Source organism: Talpa occidentalis, unplaced genomic scaffold, assembly GCF_014898055.3.
Source record: "Talpa occidentalis isolate TD23 unplaced genomic scaffold, MPIMG_talOcc4v2.1 talOcc4.4, whole genome shotgun sequence".
Lineage (NCBI taxonomy): Eukaryota > Metazoa > Chordata > Mammalia > Eulipotyphla > Talpidae > Talpa > Talpa occidentalis.
The window spans coordinates 53,896,819-53,911,848 of NW_023604295.1; the positions used below are offsets into that span (position 1 = coordinate 53,896,819).

Here is a 15,030-nt window from a genome sequence, read left to right on the forward strand (position 1 = left end):
TAGGAAACTTACAGTTTTCCAAACTTAAAGTGGGTACTGTTCCCACAGGCATTTTTCTCATTTCTAAAATTGTTATCTAAAAACTTTCATAGTAAGTGTTTACAATCCTACTAAATATTAATCAGTCTCATGTTTTAAGACAGGAGTAAAGAATTAGCAGTGAGAATAAACAACTGGGGTTGGATTGTCTTCTCCATAAATGCTCCTATCACACAACACAGCTGTGGTCTTACAAACACTGAGGAGTGCTTTCTGTAGTCTTAATGCTTCTTCATTCAGATTAAGCCCTTTCTCCTCCTCAGATCAGCTCCATATACCTGAGGAGATTCAATGTCCCGGTGTGCTTTCCTGTCAGTGCCTTACTAAGGCCTAAAGGGGACAGACACAAGCCAGGGGAAGAGTTTGGAAAGTTGGCATGGGAAAAGCAATGGAGGAGAGAGGGGTCAAAGGGGTAGAAATTCACATTGAGAGGCTGGTTGATCTTTGGGTCCTTGATAGCTCCAACAGGGATGGTGGGAACTTCAAAAAGGAAAGGCTAGCTGAACCTGTAGCTGGAATACCATGGGAGCTTTCGTTGCTCTCCAGAGGATGAGAAAGTGTCAGAAAGGAAGGAGGATCTTCTTCTATGGGAAACTAAAGGAGGACTCACCATCCAGAGCCTCTGGAGGAGTACGTTTGCCATGTAAAGGAGAGAGGAGGCTAGCTATTGTTCTCACCGCACAGCCTTCACAGCCAACTGCAACCAAGCTGGCAGTTACTTACTCCAGGTCCCGCCCCTGATCTGCACCAATTGGCTTTGTGTTCATTACCCCTGATTTGATTGGCTGATGAAATACAATCTAGACGGAGTTCCACAGCGTCATTGCCCCTTCACCCCTAAGCTAACACTTGAATCATTAAGGACCTAAAAATAAAGGACTTTTCTGGTGAAAAGAAACCTCTTTCATTTAATCTGACTCATTATAAATAAACTTATTTACCGCAATTATATACAAGATAATGGTCAAAAGAGGTGTTGGTGGTGTTAAAACAGTCCTCATAAAAGCACTAATTCTAATTTCTCTCCTAGCCATAAGCCATAGTCATAACACTCACATAAGAAAAGCTAATTAAATTTTCTTGAGAGTCAACCTTTTAGTTTTCTTAGCTTGTCCGTGAGTCATCATGACAGCTACAGAATAACAAGCAGGTATTTCAGGAAAACTATATTCATTTACCTAAAACTGTTAGAATCATTATGTATTATTGTTATATATCAAGCAGACAAGGAAGTAGTATTAAAGTGTGCATGATGACTAGCGTAAATGGTTTTCAGACTTTTCTGCCCTCCCACCATTAGGATTGCCCTGTCTGATGGGGCACCTGCAGTTGTTACATTGTTATAGCTGTGTTGTTTACTTCTGTGGGCCATGACTGCAGTATTGAGATAATGGCCCAGAGAAGGGGAGAAAGAAAGCCAGTGAAGCCCAGAGTGAAGACTTGCCTGGGGGCTTGGAGGCCTTCTGGCCGGAGCATCCCTGCCTGCTGCGTACCCGGTTGCTGCACTACATTTTTATTTTTGTATTTTTTTAAGATTTATTTATTCATTTATACAGGCACTGGGTACAGTCAGAAGCAGGGGAGGGTGAGAGGATTCACCAGAGCCAGAGTGGGGAGCCAGAAAAGGCAGACTGACAACGTACACTGCTGAGGGGAGCAGCGAGTGCAGCTGTTGTGCCACGTTGCACTACATTTAAAGCGCAATAAAAAGACTGATAAGGCCAGGAGGGCTCCAGGACTCCTTCTTGGCCCATCCTGCCACTACAAGACCTTGCCAAATATGGTTAATACATAAACCAGAATTGAGGAAATTGGGAGACTGGTCTTTTTTTCATTTCAGTGTTAGAGCTGTGTTTGAACATGAAGTATGAGGACTTTGTCATCAAATCTCATGAATTTTCTATTCCATCCCATTCTTCAGTTGTTCATACTTTCCAGCTGGGTGCAAGGATCAGGTAACTCTTCACTTTTTCTCTTAAATGCACTTAGCTGAAGATTAATGGCAAACAAATAGCAGATTGTGGTCTAATTTTATAAAATTAGGTGAACAGGGCATTATGTTTGGATCTTGTGTTAACCATGTAGCCCTCCCATGTTGTAGGCATTTAGCAAAAGTTTAATTGAAGCATATTTGAAATAGTGAATTAGCAAACAGAGAAGGAAAGAAAGGTAACTGGGACTGCTTCTGAAGTGCTTCCAAGTGGGTCACACTAGAGAGGACTTAAGCCAGAAGGAAAGAAATGAGTTCTTTACAAATGAGTTAGTTTTGCATATTTCTTGCAGTCTCTTTGCCTTTGAAATTGAGTTTGACTTGTTTTGAGGCTCATCCTGTTTATTAAGAAGTTACTTGTTTTTATATTGTCAAATATTTGTTTCCTTTGTGGATTTGCTTTTTTACCTAAAAATAAAGTCAAAATGAGAGACAGTTAAATATTTATTTGGGAAAAAATAATTTTAATTTGGGGCACACAGTTTCATCGAGAAGTCCAAAAGTAGTCTGAGATGGGATGAAAGTTGAGGGGTTTTATGGGAAGAAAAGAAAAAGATGAGGTAAAGTGTTAATTTGGGCTAAGAGGTTTAATCTATTCTTGGATATACATAGTTACTAATTCTATTCTCTACCAAAAATGCACAATCATAAATTTTGTGACAAGGATGTTCATTTACCTGTTGACTTTTCAAACAATGTTAAGGATAATTTCTGCTCACCTAGTCTTTTGCCACATTACAGATAACAAACTTTTTCCAACATGACATGGCTGATCCTATTTTATAATGGCTCCACTATATCTGTTTCACATAGATGATTTTTCAAGTTGAGGTACTCCTGAAACACATTAAGGATTTAATAAAATATTCAAGTCTTGTTATTGTCTAGCCATTTAAAAACTATTTGATTAAAGCTATTTAACTTGAATCCCTCTAAAAGCATTTTGGTTCATGGTACAGGCAACCCACATGGCGAAGCGGACCTCTCCTGTCTCACCAGCTGCTCCCCTCAGCAGCGTATTTTGTCAGTCTGCCTGTTCTGTTCCCCACTCTGTCTCTGGTGAATCCTCTCACCCTCCGGCACATATGGCCTATACCCTGGTTCTTGCATAAATAAATCTTTTTTTAAAAGGAATGAAAGGAAAGCTAACAGGAACTAAAGTGGAGGTCACCATTGTTCTACCTACATGGGTTAAGTTTCTGATAAAGTGTTTTCTTCTGGAGAATAGGTCTTCTAATGGAAAATTCACTAGACTTACTTCAACATGGTTACTTTTTTTCCCTTTATACAAGATATGAGGTGTTTTTTCCTGGCTCGCAGCATGAGACTAGTAGGCTTCCTGCTGCTAAAACCTACACAATTTTGAGTCCTCCATCAAACTGGAGTCATCAGGAATTTGTCACTCTCAAGTCAGTTCAGCTCAGTCTCCAATTCATTAATATTACCACTGATCATCTCATATTGGTTAATTTATATTTCAATTTTACATTCACAAATATTTGTTGATTAGTAGAACTATCCCAGAAACACATCTAGAAATGAGTTATCAATAGTGAAGAAGGTTAGACAGTTTATTTTCTTGTGAAGAAGAGATCCAAAAAAAAAAGTAATTATAACCCAGAGTTAAGTGCTATTATAGGATTAAGTCCAGGGGAGTTTGAAAGTAAATTTCTTTTAATCCATACTGGGTCTCATTTTCAGATTCTGCACGTGGGATAAAGCACAAAAGTAATGAGACAGCTGTATTGGGAGGAAATGTGACAATTTTCTGCAATTTGACATCTCCAGAAGAGATTATACAAATTACTTGGCAGAAGATCCAAAACTCATTACCATACAATATTGGCACATACAGCAGTAAATATGGAGAAAGGATTCTTCCACCATATATAAATCGACTGCACTGCAAGTCCATCGAACCCAATTCCTCATTCATAACTATCCGTGAAGTGACATTTGAGGATGAAGCCTGCTACAAGTGTCTGTTTAACGTGTTCCCACGTGGCAGCCATGGAGGACAAATCTGCCTTAACATTTTTAGTATGTAAATGTTTTGTGTAGATTCAAAATCATGGAAATGTAACTTTTAAGGTTTAAGTCCAGAATAAGAATGTTAGAGAAGGAAAGATCCAGGCAAATTCTTACTATGCAAAAGAAAAAAAAAAGCAATTATGGTTACATGACTTGCCCATTTTCAGAAAGTGCTGGACCAGCCATAGTACTTAGGTCTTCTGTGCTCTCATCTAACTTTTTTGCACTGCACTGCACTGGCTTTTGTCCGGTGCATAAAATACATGAATGGCATCTAGTTTTTCCCTATAAAAGACAGGAAAAGAAAAAGAGAGCAGACGTGAACAAGAACACTTTAACAAAACTAGAATTTCTCAGTCTTCAAATTCACAAAGTGTTTAAGGACTAGTGATAGAGTCACAGTGTTGCCCATTGTGTTGCTATAAATGTAAAGTATTGTGGATGTATCCAGTGCAATTTTAAGACTGAATGAAAGTGGAGATATCAATTGTTCCTCTCAGTCTGGAGAATAGATGGTATAGGCGATGGAATTGTTGAGTAAAATACAAGGAGAGGTAACTGTGAGGACATATTTTCAGTAATTTAGCTTCACACTGAAAGATTGGGAAGTCCCTATTTAATACAGTAGAAAAGTGAGTGTGACATATTTTTATATTTAATTTTCTTCTTCTTCATTTCTTTTTTTTTTTTTTGCCTAGCTGAACCTGAATTAAAAACTGAACTCCAAACCAACCTTGACTCTGCAGGTTTTGTTAGGTTTATTTACTCAGCAGTGGGTAAACCTGCTCCTCAGATATCTCTTTTCCCTGCACAACTCCTGGTGAATCTGTCAGAGGAATACCATGCTCAGAACCCAAACGGCATAGTGACTGTCATGAAAAAGTATAACATCTCCGTGGAGATAGTCAAGTCCCTGAGTCTCCCGTACCTGATTGTGAAAATGGTTCATCCTGTGAAGCACGAGGAGAAGATTGTCACTCTGCCATTGCAAGAAGAACGTAAGTACAGTGGTAATCAACAAGGGAAATATTTACATATAAAATTCACAACCAGGGCCTCCCTGATGGTGCAAGAGGTTAAGCACCGCACTATGAAGCAATCCACAGCCTCTGCAGCACGAGTTCGATCCCTGGCCAGGGAGAAAACCACATGGTGAGGCAGAATTCTCCTGTCTCACCCGCTGCTCCCCTCATCAGTGTATTTCAGTCAGTCTGCCTGTTCTGTTCCCTCCTCTGTCTCTGGTGATTTCTCTCACCCCCTGTATCTCTGGCCTGTACCCTGGCTTTTGTATGCATAAAGAAATAAATCTTAAAAAAAAAAAATTCACAACCAGAAGTGTAGTCCTCTAATTTTGAAAATGTAAGTCAATGGAAAACACCCACATGGTGGAAAGAATCAAACAATGAGACAAAGAAGTCCCCTGCCCCAGCCCTGCTTCTAGGGTAACTGTTCTTACATGGCTAATTTTCAGTTGATTTCCTGTAGGTGCTTCCTACTGAATTTCTGCCACAGTTCATGAAAATTAGGCTCATTTATAACTCCTTCAATGTTTCCTCCTCCCAATAAATTTCTTTTCTTCCCACTAGAGTTGCTTTTCTGCTTCCCCCTGTAACTTTTAGCAGCCTGGTTAAGCCTGCTTTGTCCTCTCCTATCTTAGCTGCCTTTTCCCTCATTCACCTTCCTCCCAAGCTCTTCCAAACACATCTTCTGTTTCAAAACCATAGTTAAACAGGGTGTGGTTTTCCTATAGGATAATTTTTTTTTAAAAAAAAGATTTATTTTTTTTTCAAAGATTTATTTATTTATTTATACAAGCACTGGGTACAGTCAGAAGCATGGGAGGGTGAGAGAATTCACCAGAGCCAGAGTGGGGAGCAGAGCTGAGGGGAGCAGTGGGCGGCGGGAGAGGTCTGCGTGCCATGTGGGACCCTCCTCCAGTGGCCGGGGAGCAGCCATGTGGGACCCTCCTCCAGTGGCCGGGGAGCAGCCGGCGATCGAACCGGTGCCTCAGAGGCTGCGAGCAGCTTCGCAACCCAGCGCTCAACTGCTGCGCCACTGGGGAGGCCCCCCAAAAAAGATTTATTTATTTATACAAGAACCGGGGCACAGGCCAGATGTGCAGGAGTGTGAAGGGATTCACCAGAGATAGAGTGGGGAACAGAACAGGCAGACTGACAAAATACACTGCTGAGGGGAGCAGCAGGCGAGACAGGAGAGGTCTGCTGCACCATGTGGGTTGCTCCACAGACAGCGGGGATCAAACTGGCGCTGCAGAGGCTGCAGACAGCTTCACAGTGCTGTGCTCAACCACCTGCGCCACTGGGAAGGCCCTCTATACTTTTAAAAGTGAAAAAAATCATCCTACCTAGTCATTTTTATAAACTAGAGCATTTAGTCTCTATATTTAGTATCAATACAGATGTACTTAGGTTTTAATATCATTTTCAGTTATGTGATCTGTTTTATGTCCCTTTTTTGTCTTCCTGACTTCTTGTGAATTAATCATTTATTTTTATATCACCTCTCCCCAGTTAAACTATACTTTCATATTTCCTTCTTACATGGTTAACTTGGAGATTATAACCTATATCTTGACTTATCAGAGTTTAATATAATTTAGTACATTCACTTCTTCCTGGATAATGTAATAGCATTTATCAATTCTTATCTTTTGTGTTACTCCTCTTTTGTGCAATTTAATTCCTTATATATATTTAATACAAAGATACATTATTACTGTTGTCATTCTTGTTGTCTGTAGTAATATTCCTTTACTTTATTCTTTCTGCTGTTTTTCTTTGTCATGTTAAAAGTTTTGTTTTTTTTCTGCCTAAAGAATTCTTATTTTTTCTTTTTAAGAGCTTTTTTTTTTTCTCCTCAGTGCAGGCATACAGGTGGCCAATATTTTTTATTTCAGTTGCGAATTGTTTTGATTTTTGAACACCATGTTTGCAAGATTCATATTTCCAATTTCATAGGCTTAGTTCATCACTTCGACAGTGTTTTTCCACTGATTTCTTACCTTCATTACTTTTGCTGGAAAGATCTCTCAGTTTCACTGCTGCTCATTTGAAAGAAATGTGCCCTTTCCCTTCTCAGTTACATTTAAAATTTTCTCATTGTATTTGTTTTATAAGTTTTATTATTGTGTACCTTGGTGTCATTTTCTTTGTATGTATGCTGCTTCAGTTTTCCCAAAATTCTTGAGTCTGAGTTAAGTCCTTCATTATTTTAAAAAGATTCTTGCCTATCATTTCTTCAAATATTGCTTGTATTCTAAACTCTTACCTTTTTCTGGGACACAAATTACAAATGTGTATTTAATGTATGAAATAATTACATGATATATATTTTAAATTCTGTGTCTGAGAATTCTAATATCTGAATATTTAGTGGGTCACTTCCTATTGTCTATTATTTTAAAATCAGGTTTAAGTCAAAATGAATTTTTGGGTATAATTATCTTTGACTACATGCTATACCTTTGGTCATAGTTTTATAGAAATATAATTCACAGGAAATTCATCTATTTAAAATACATAGTTCAATGATTTTTGTATATTGACAAGATTCATGCAGCCATCAGCAAATCATATGTAGAACATTTTTACCACCACAAAGAAACTCCAGACTCCTTAGTGAGAACTTTGAGTTTCAGCACACTGTGGTCCTAGCCTTAGGATCCCACTGATACTTTATGTCCCTATATATTTACCTATTCTGTCATTTCATGTAAATGAACTCATACAATAGGTGTCTTTTGTGATAGGTGCTTTTATATCCAGAAATCATTAAGTTTTGCTTCATTTAGCTAAAAACGGAGATGATCTGAAATAGACATTAGTCCTTAAAAAGTCAAGTGCATATCTGATTGAATCTAATCAAAATAGAGTTCCAGTGCTTCCCTGGTGGCGCAGGCGGTTGAGCGCTGCGCTGTGAAACTGTCCACAGCCTTTGCAGCACAGGTTTGATCCTGGCCAGCCAGGGAGAATCCCATGTGGCGAAGCCCTCTGTCCTGTCTTGCCCGCTGCTCCCCTCAGCAGTGTATTCTTTAGTCTGCCTGTTCTGTTCGCTTCTCTGTCTCTGGTAAATCCTCTCACCCTCACAGGATCTGGCCTGTACCCCGGTTCTTGTATAAAATAGTAAAATAATAAATCTTTAAAAAAAAATAGAGTTCCAGTTTTAGCCTATAGTGGATACCAGAACATTTTGTCCTTGGCAAGTTTTTATCTCCAATTTTTATTACCCTAACCCTTTTTAATTGTTGAAATTCATATTCAGCTTCTCAGTATTTTAGCACATGCCCAACTTCTCAGCACTTTCACTGTAATTGTTCACATTTTTATTTGGGCAAAAGTATATGCAGATGCCTGGCTTACTTTTCTTGGCTTCCCATTTTTACTGGATCTTGGCCCTTGAATTCTTAATAAACTTGAAACTTTTTGTGCATTCAGAATTTTAACAATAATTTGTCTAATTTTTGTGTGTGTGTTCTCAGGAGGAGGATTGGTCTTAAACACCCTGAATCATTGCATTTTCAAGTCCATTAAATTTTTTTTCTTAATCCCATCTCTTGAACTTCCTTTACAAATGTTTTAAACTATGGGCTACATATCTGACTTCTGGTAATTAAGGAAGACATGTACATGTTCTACTGAAATTACCTCTTCTATTAAAGTTTTAACCTTTTTAAGTCACATATTGCCATAAAACATAATGGGTTAAACAATATCATCCCTCTTTTCCTTCCTGCTAAATTCCCTGGTGATTTCCCCTGAAATCTTGTTTGATTTGCCCAAGTGATGTCTGTCAATCTTTCAGTGCATATTTAATACTGAAATTTGTGCTGTGTATGTGCAGGTTGACATCTGATATGGGACAGACACAAAGACCCCAGACTCATAATGCCTATATTGCGTGCTTGGGGATGTAGAAATGGGTGATTTTTAAAATTATTTAATTATTTATTTTTTAAATGATTTATTTATTTATACAAGAACTGGGGTACAGGTGAGAGAATTCACCAGGGAAATCGGGGAGCAGAACAGGCAGACAGACCAAAGACACTGCTGAGGGGAGCAGGGGGCCAGGCAGGAGAGGTCTGCCATGCCATGTGGGTTTCTCCCTGGCCGGCCGGGAATCGAACCTGTGTTGCAGAGGCTGCGGACAGGGGTGATTTTGACTGTAATGTTTATTCTGTGATTCTTTTGCCATCTGAGTCCTGAGCCTTTCCGGAGTCTACATCACTTTCTCTGAAGCCGTGGCCTCCTGTGTGCACACATGTACTTGCAGCCTCTTTCATCCTGCTCCTTCATAAGTATTCTTCTGTCCACTTTATGTCTTTCACAACTTTCTTTTAAGTTTCTTGCTAATTTTGAAGGCCACGCTTCCATTTGCTTGTTTTTCACTTAGGCATTTTCTTTTTGTAATTTAATTTAAAGGAGTTTCAGGAAGTAAAGGTAATTTTTTTTGTGTGTCTTGAAACTAATGTTAATAAGTTAATATTTCCTGTATCTTTCCATAAATCATGGATGAGAATATGTCAAACGAGTGTCATATCTATTTCCCATCAACGTATTGACTAGATTACTCTGGTTAACTTGGCTTCTCACTGAGATAGTCTATAAAGAAGTAACATCAATTAGTGGGTTCATCCCTGTTTAGCTTTATAGTAAATATCAGGGATATAAATCCCTGATTCTGCTGAAAACATAAGGAGTTTCCCTCTCCTACCCCACTGACCCCTGGACGGTGTTCATAATTTAGTGTTAAATTCCTCTTATTATGCCTCCTCCACCTGTATTAAATGAGTTATGAACGTCTCATTGAAAAAAGACCGTAGGGCCTCCCCAGTGGCGCAGCGGTTGAGCGCTGGGTTGCGAAGCTGCCCGCGGCCTCTGCGGTGCCGGTTCGATCCCCGGCTGCTCCCCGGCCACCGGAGGAGGGTCCCGCATGGCGCGCAGACCTCTCCTGCCGCCCACTGCTCCCCTCAGCAGTGTACTTCGGTCCTTCTGCCTGCTCTGCTCCCCGCTCTGGCTCTGGTGAATTCTCTCACCCTCCCGCGCTTCTGACTGTACCCAGTGCATGTATAAACAAAAAAAAAAAAAAACAAACAAATAAATAAATAAATAAAACATGCCTCTATAAAAAAAAAAAAAAAAAAGAAAAAAGACCGTAATTAAAACCAGGAACTGAGACAAAGTGCTGTACATTCTAAAATATGTGGCACAAACTTCACCTAAAATGCAGACTTTCCTAATCTACCCAAAGGACACAAATACATTAATTCAAAAGGATACCTGCACCACTATGTTTATCGCAGCCTATTTGCAATAGGTAAGATATGGAAACAACCCAAATGCCAAAAAATAGATGACTGGATCAAGAAGATATATACACAATGGAACACTATTCAGCAATCAAAAAAGATAAACTATGCCATTTGCAGCAACATGGATGGAGCTGGAAGGGATCATGCTCAGTGAAATAAGCCAGAAGGAAAAAGAAAAATATTGGATGGTTTCACTTACAGGAGGAATGTAGGGGAACCAAATGAGGGACTGCCGACGACCAGCCTCGGCAAAATGTCGTGAGAAGACACCGACACTTGATGAAGTGCAAGTATCTTCTACTGAGGGACTCAGCAGGTCCTTATTTATTCATTTTTTGTAAGCAGTGAGATGACATCATCATATGCATAGAAGCAAAGCAGAAACAATCAGTGCATTCTTTTCCCATAGACTACTGGCTCCTACGGGTCTCAGCAAGATGGTAGCCTTCAAGGTTAATAGATAAAAAAAACTAAACCTCACACTAAAACTCATTATTTTAGTTTATCAATTACCTAAGACAGTTGATAGTGGTTAGTACACTCCTATCAGCTAAAGCCTAAGCATCAAAAGACTCTTCTTATTCGCATGGCCTTCAGCTGAAGACCGGCTGCTTTCTGGTTATCAGCTAACAGGGTTTTCTACCTAGAAACTTCTTAACACAGTTAATTTCATTTAAAAACTTTTCTAAGAAACTTCTAAAAAAAAAGCAAAAGAAGGACTTACTATAATTGTTGTGCTGGATTGCTTGTCAGGCATGTACAATAAATTGTCTCCCATTGTCTAGTGGGCCAAGTTGTTTAATAACTAATTTTTAAAGAGATAATTTTCCATGCCATTTACTTACAGTATGCTGGTACATATAATTTATTGCCCAATGTATTTTCTGAGAGGTTTTTCTCTTTTTGTGACCATGACCAAGAACAAAAAACAAAGGGATGTATATAGGTTATAGATTAATCTTCAGCCCCACAGTGTGAGGCTCAAGGAATCTTCAGCTCCATGGTGTGAGGCCCTTTTTCTTAGCTGCTTGCCAGTGTCTTATCTGGCTGGGGCAGCAAGACCCCTCACAAGGGACCAGGAAAAAATTATAAGAAATTAAAAAACAAAATTAACAGGCAACCATTAATCAGAGACACTCTGCAGGGGAGGGGAAGGGAGAGGGACCAAATCAGGGGAGGGAATGTGTTCTTACACAAGGGACTATGGTGATGTGCAGAGGTGAACTGGTGGTGGGCATTTTGTGGGGACTACACCTGAGAGGAGAAAGCATGCATTGTACAAAAAGGAAGAATGATGTAAAATATATATATATAATCAAATTAAAATTTTTAAAAATGCAGACATTCCTAATAGTATCTCAGGGAAGAAGTAATTGCTAACAAGAATTTCTCTTTTCCTTCAGTGGTAATGAAAAAATTCAAAGTAGCAAAGTAAAAAGCGGTGAGAGGGGACAGTGAACAAAGAAATAATATCAGTCTGACAATTACAAAGAGGACAAGAACACCTATCACGAGCAGACCTATGAATGTAAAATGTACAATAGTTCATGCCACTTAATGTAAGCACAAATTTCTTTAAGATTTATTTACAAAGAATAAAGATTCATTTTTATAGTATCTCTAAGAACTATCACTGATAATCAAATAGTGGCCTTTTGCTAAACTTCAGTTGTAATGAAAATTGCAAGTTATGTTCAGAAAGCTATAAACAAGTAAAATTTGTATTGTAATCTAGGAACTTTGTAGTCAAAATAACTGGTAAAAATGTTGATAATCAAAATTTACCATTTTCTTTTCATATGCATGCAGGCTCTGGAGTAAGAATTGTACTCATTTCACGGTTTTGCCACCTAATTAATCTCTGTTTATCATTGAAATTTTCTGAACATCTGAGTTTTCATTTATCAACTATATCTAATAATTATAGTGACCTAGGTGATGTAAATAATCCTTACAAAATGTTTATCACATTGTTTAGAACATTAATCTTATACACTGTATATGTTCAAGGAGTACTGGCTCACACCTCTTCACATGTGTGTTACTGCACCATGCCCACCACCAAAGTGCCAGTAACCCTCCATCACATTCCACTGGACCCCTCTACCTTTCCTGTTCTCACCCCCACACCCCCTGGGAACCTGGTAACCTCAGTTCTGCAGTTAGAATCCAAAGGTGTGTTTGGGCTTGGTCTGTGCCTTTTCTTTTTAAAATATTAATCTTAAATACATATTAAAATTAAAAATTAATTTCTGAGGTTATTACAGACCATTGGACATTTCAGTTTTGACTATATTTTGCCTAACCATTTCATTGTGATGAATATTTTGTGGTTGTATCCTTTTTCTTATTCTTGAGAGTGGTAAGATGATATTGATAAGCATATTCTTCAATAAAATGAAATATGGCACTTAATCTTTTTTTTTAAAAGATTTGTTTATTTATACAAGAACTGGGGTACAGGCCAGATGCGTGGGAGGATGAGAGGATTCACCAGAGACAAAGCAGGGAGCAGATCAGGCAGATGGACTGAATAAACTACTGAGGGGAGCAGCGGGCCCAACTGGAGATGTCTGCTGCGCCATGTGGGATTCTCGCTAGCCAGCTGGGTTCGAACCCATGCTGCAGAGGCTGCGGACAGCTTCACAGTGTGGTGCTCAACTGCCTGCACTACCAGGGAGGCCCTGGCACATAATCTTATATCAATTTGAATGTCAACAACAATGGAAAATCAAAAGAGCACTGAGACTTAAGGAACAGTGTCTAGAAATGAAGTATAGTTATAAATGATATTCTTCTGGTTTGTCTTTTTCAGGTCCTCCTGATTCTCCTATTATTTGGCCAATTATTTTTGTTGTACTCATAGGTGCTCTATTGCTTGCTATTTTTCCTTTTTGGAGATACAAAAAGAAAAAGAAAATGTAAGTGATATTATTACCTGTCTGTGATAGAGATCAGGTGTGTAAAATGGGAGTGGTTTCAAATCTGAAAAGAAAAATCCAAGTGCTTTGGCAATATTAATCATGGAGAGAGAGTCATCGTGGGAAACTGTCCATATCCTTGGTCACTCCTGCGGTCAGGATTTGTCCTCATTAAAATGATACCCTACATAGTATTGTCATGGAATACACTGTTAGTAATAATTCATCTTCATGGTAAATTGAGTTTAAGATTCTTTCTTAAGGACAGATTTTGTTAGGAGAGAGCTTATGAACTTCAGACTATTCGAGAGAGGGTTGAAAAAGTCTAAGATTGGAAATTTAAGGTAAATTTTTCTGACATACCATAGTCAGATGAAAGTGATCGTATTTTAAAAGACTCAAAAAGTAAAATTTGTACTCATTAATCATCAACAAGTACTTCTCTAGTGCCTATATAGGGCTATGCGTTGTTCTCATAGATGTGACTACAACAAATAATTCTTTCCCTTCAGAAGCTTATGTCCTAACCTGGAGAAAGAAACAATAGAAAAATACAAGGAAACAAAATAATAGTGGTAGTTATAAGCCTATTTCAGAAAGTTAGCAGAGTGATATAATGAAAGAGACTAATGGACTAATTCAGGTTGAGTGATAGCTCTGAGGAGGTGACATTTAAATTGAAGAAGGAGTAAGAAAAAAAGTTGTGAGGGAAGTTCTGGATGAAGAGTGTGAGACAAAAAAGGAGGGTTCATGTAGGTATCAAGGCAGAAATGAGGTTGGGTGTTCCAAGAAAAAAAAGAGATCATTTGGCTAAAATGATGATTTAAAAACACAGATGGGGATCAGAACAGGTAATGACCATAGGCTTGGAAAGGCTTTTGACTTTTCACTATCTACAATGTTAATTCCTGGAAGTATTTAAAACAACAGTATAAGAATTCAATTTACACTTTAAAAGGATTTCTCTGGCTGGAATGTGGACATGGTGTTTTAAAAGTCAAAGATGAAAGGGGAGTTTGAAAGAAGACTGTAGCAGTCAAGGTGGGGATAATGGTGGTGTGGACTAGGGTGGTAGCAATGGGGAATGAGTGACTAAGGAGATGTTCAGGAGAACAAGATATGTTGATGGATCAGATATGGGGAAAATAGAGTGAACAGGAAGAATTATCCTGATGATACTAAACTTTTTCTTATAGATGAAGGGTCCTTTCATAAAAATGGGAAAGATTAGCAGAACAACAGACTTTGGAGAAGGATAAAGAGTTCTATTTTGAACATGTTAAGTTTGGAATGCACAGTTGATATCCAAGAGTATATGTTATTTATCTATATATGAGAATCTGGAATTTGCAAAGCAGATAAAGACCCGCAGCATACATATGAGAATATGGTGGATATGTTCTCCCAGAGGACAAACTATAAATGATAACTGACTTAGAGTAGAAATAACATGCAAGTTCTTTATTTGGAGTACTTTTGTGTTGAATTAAGCATTGGAAGATACTTTGATTAATCTCTCAAGAGAATTTGAATCTGAATCTCCCAATATTTTTATTCCCAGTACACTCTAACAATAATCTGCTCTTAGGGGGAATGTTTGGCTATAGTCATCTTATGGGTACATCGATATCGTTACAGGAGTAAAAATAAGGATGACCATAAGCCTGATGATACTGAACAAGACACACCCTTGCAAGGCATGACAGGGGCATCTAAAT

General features: G+C 38.5%; 1 protein-coding gene across 1 annotated transcript; it reads left to right on the plus strand.

Moving 5' to 3' along the window:
- Positions 1-1,768: 1,768 nt before the first annotated feature.
- Positions 1,769-14,543, plus strand: LOC119258128 (OX-2 membrane glycoprotein-like). The gene is made up of 5 exons (XM_037526623.2): positions 1,769-1,994; positions 3,731-4,069; positions 4,759-5,058; positions 13,207-13,257; positions 14,509-14,543. Exons 1-5 carry the CDS (start codon positions 1,907-1,909, stop codon positions 14,541-14,543), a joined length of 813 nt encoding a protein of 270 aa, XP_037382520.1. The 5' UTR covers positions 1,769-1,906.
- Positions 14,544-15,030: the final 487 nt, after the last annotated feature.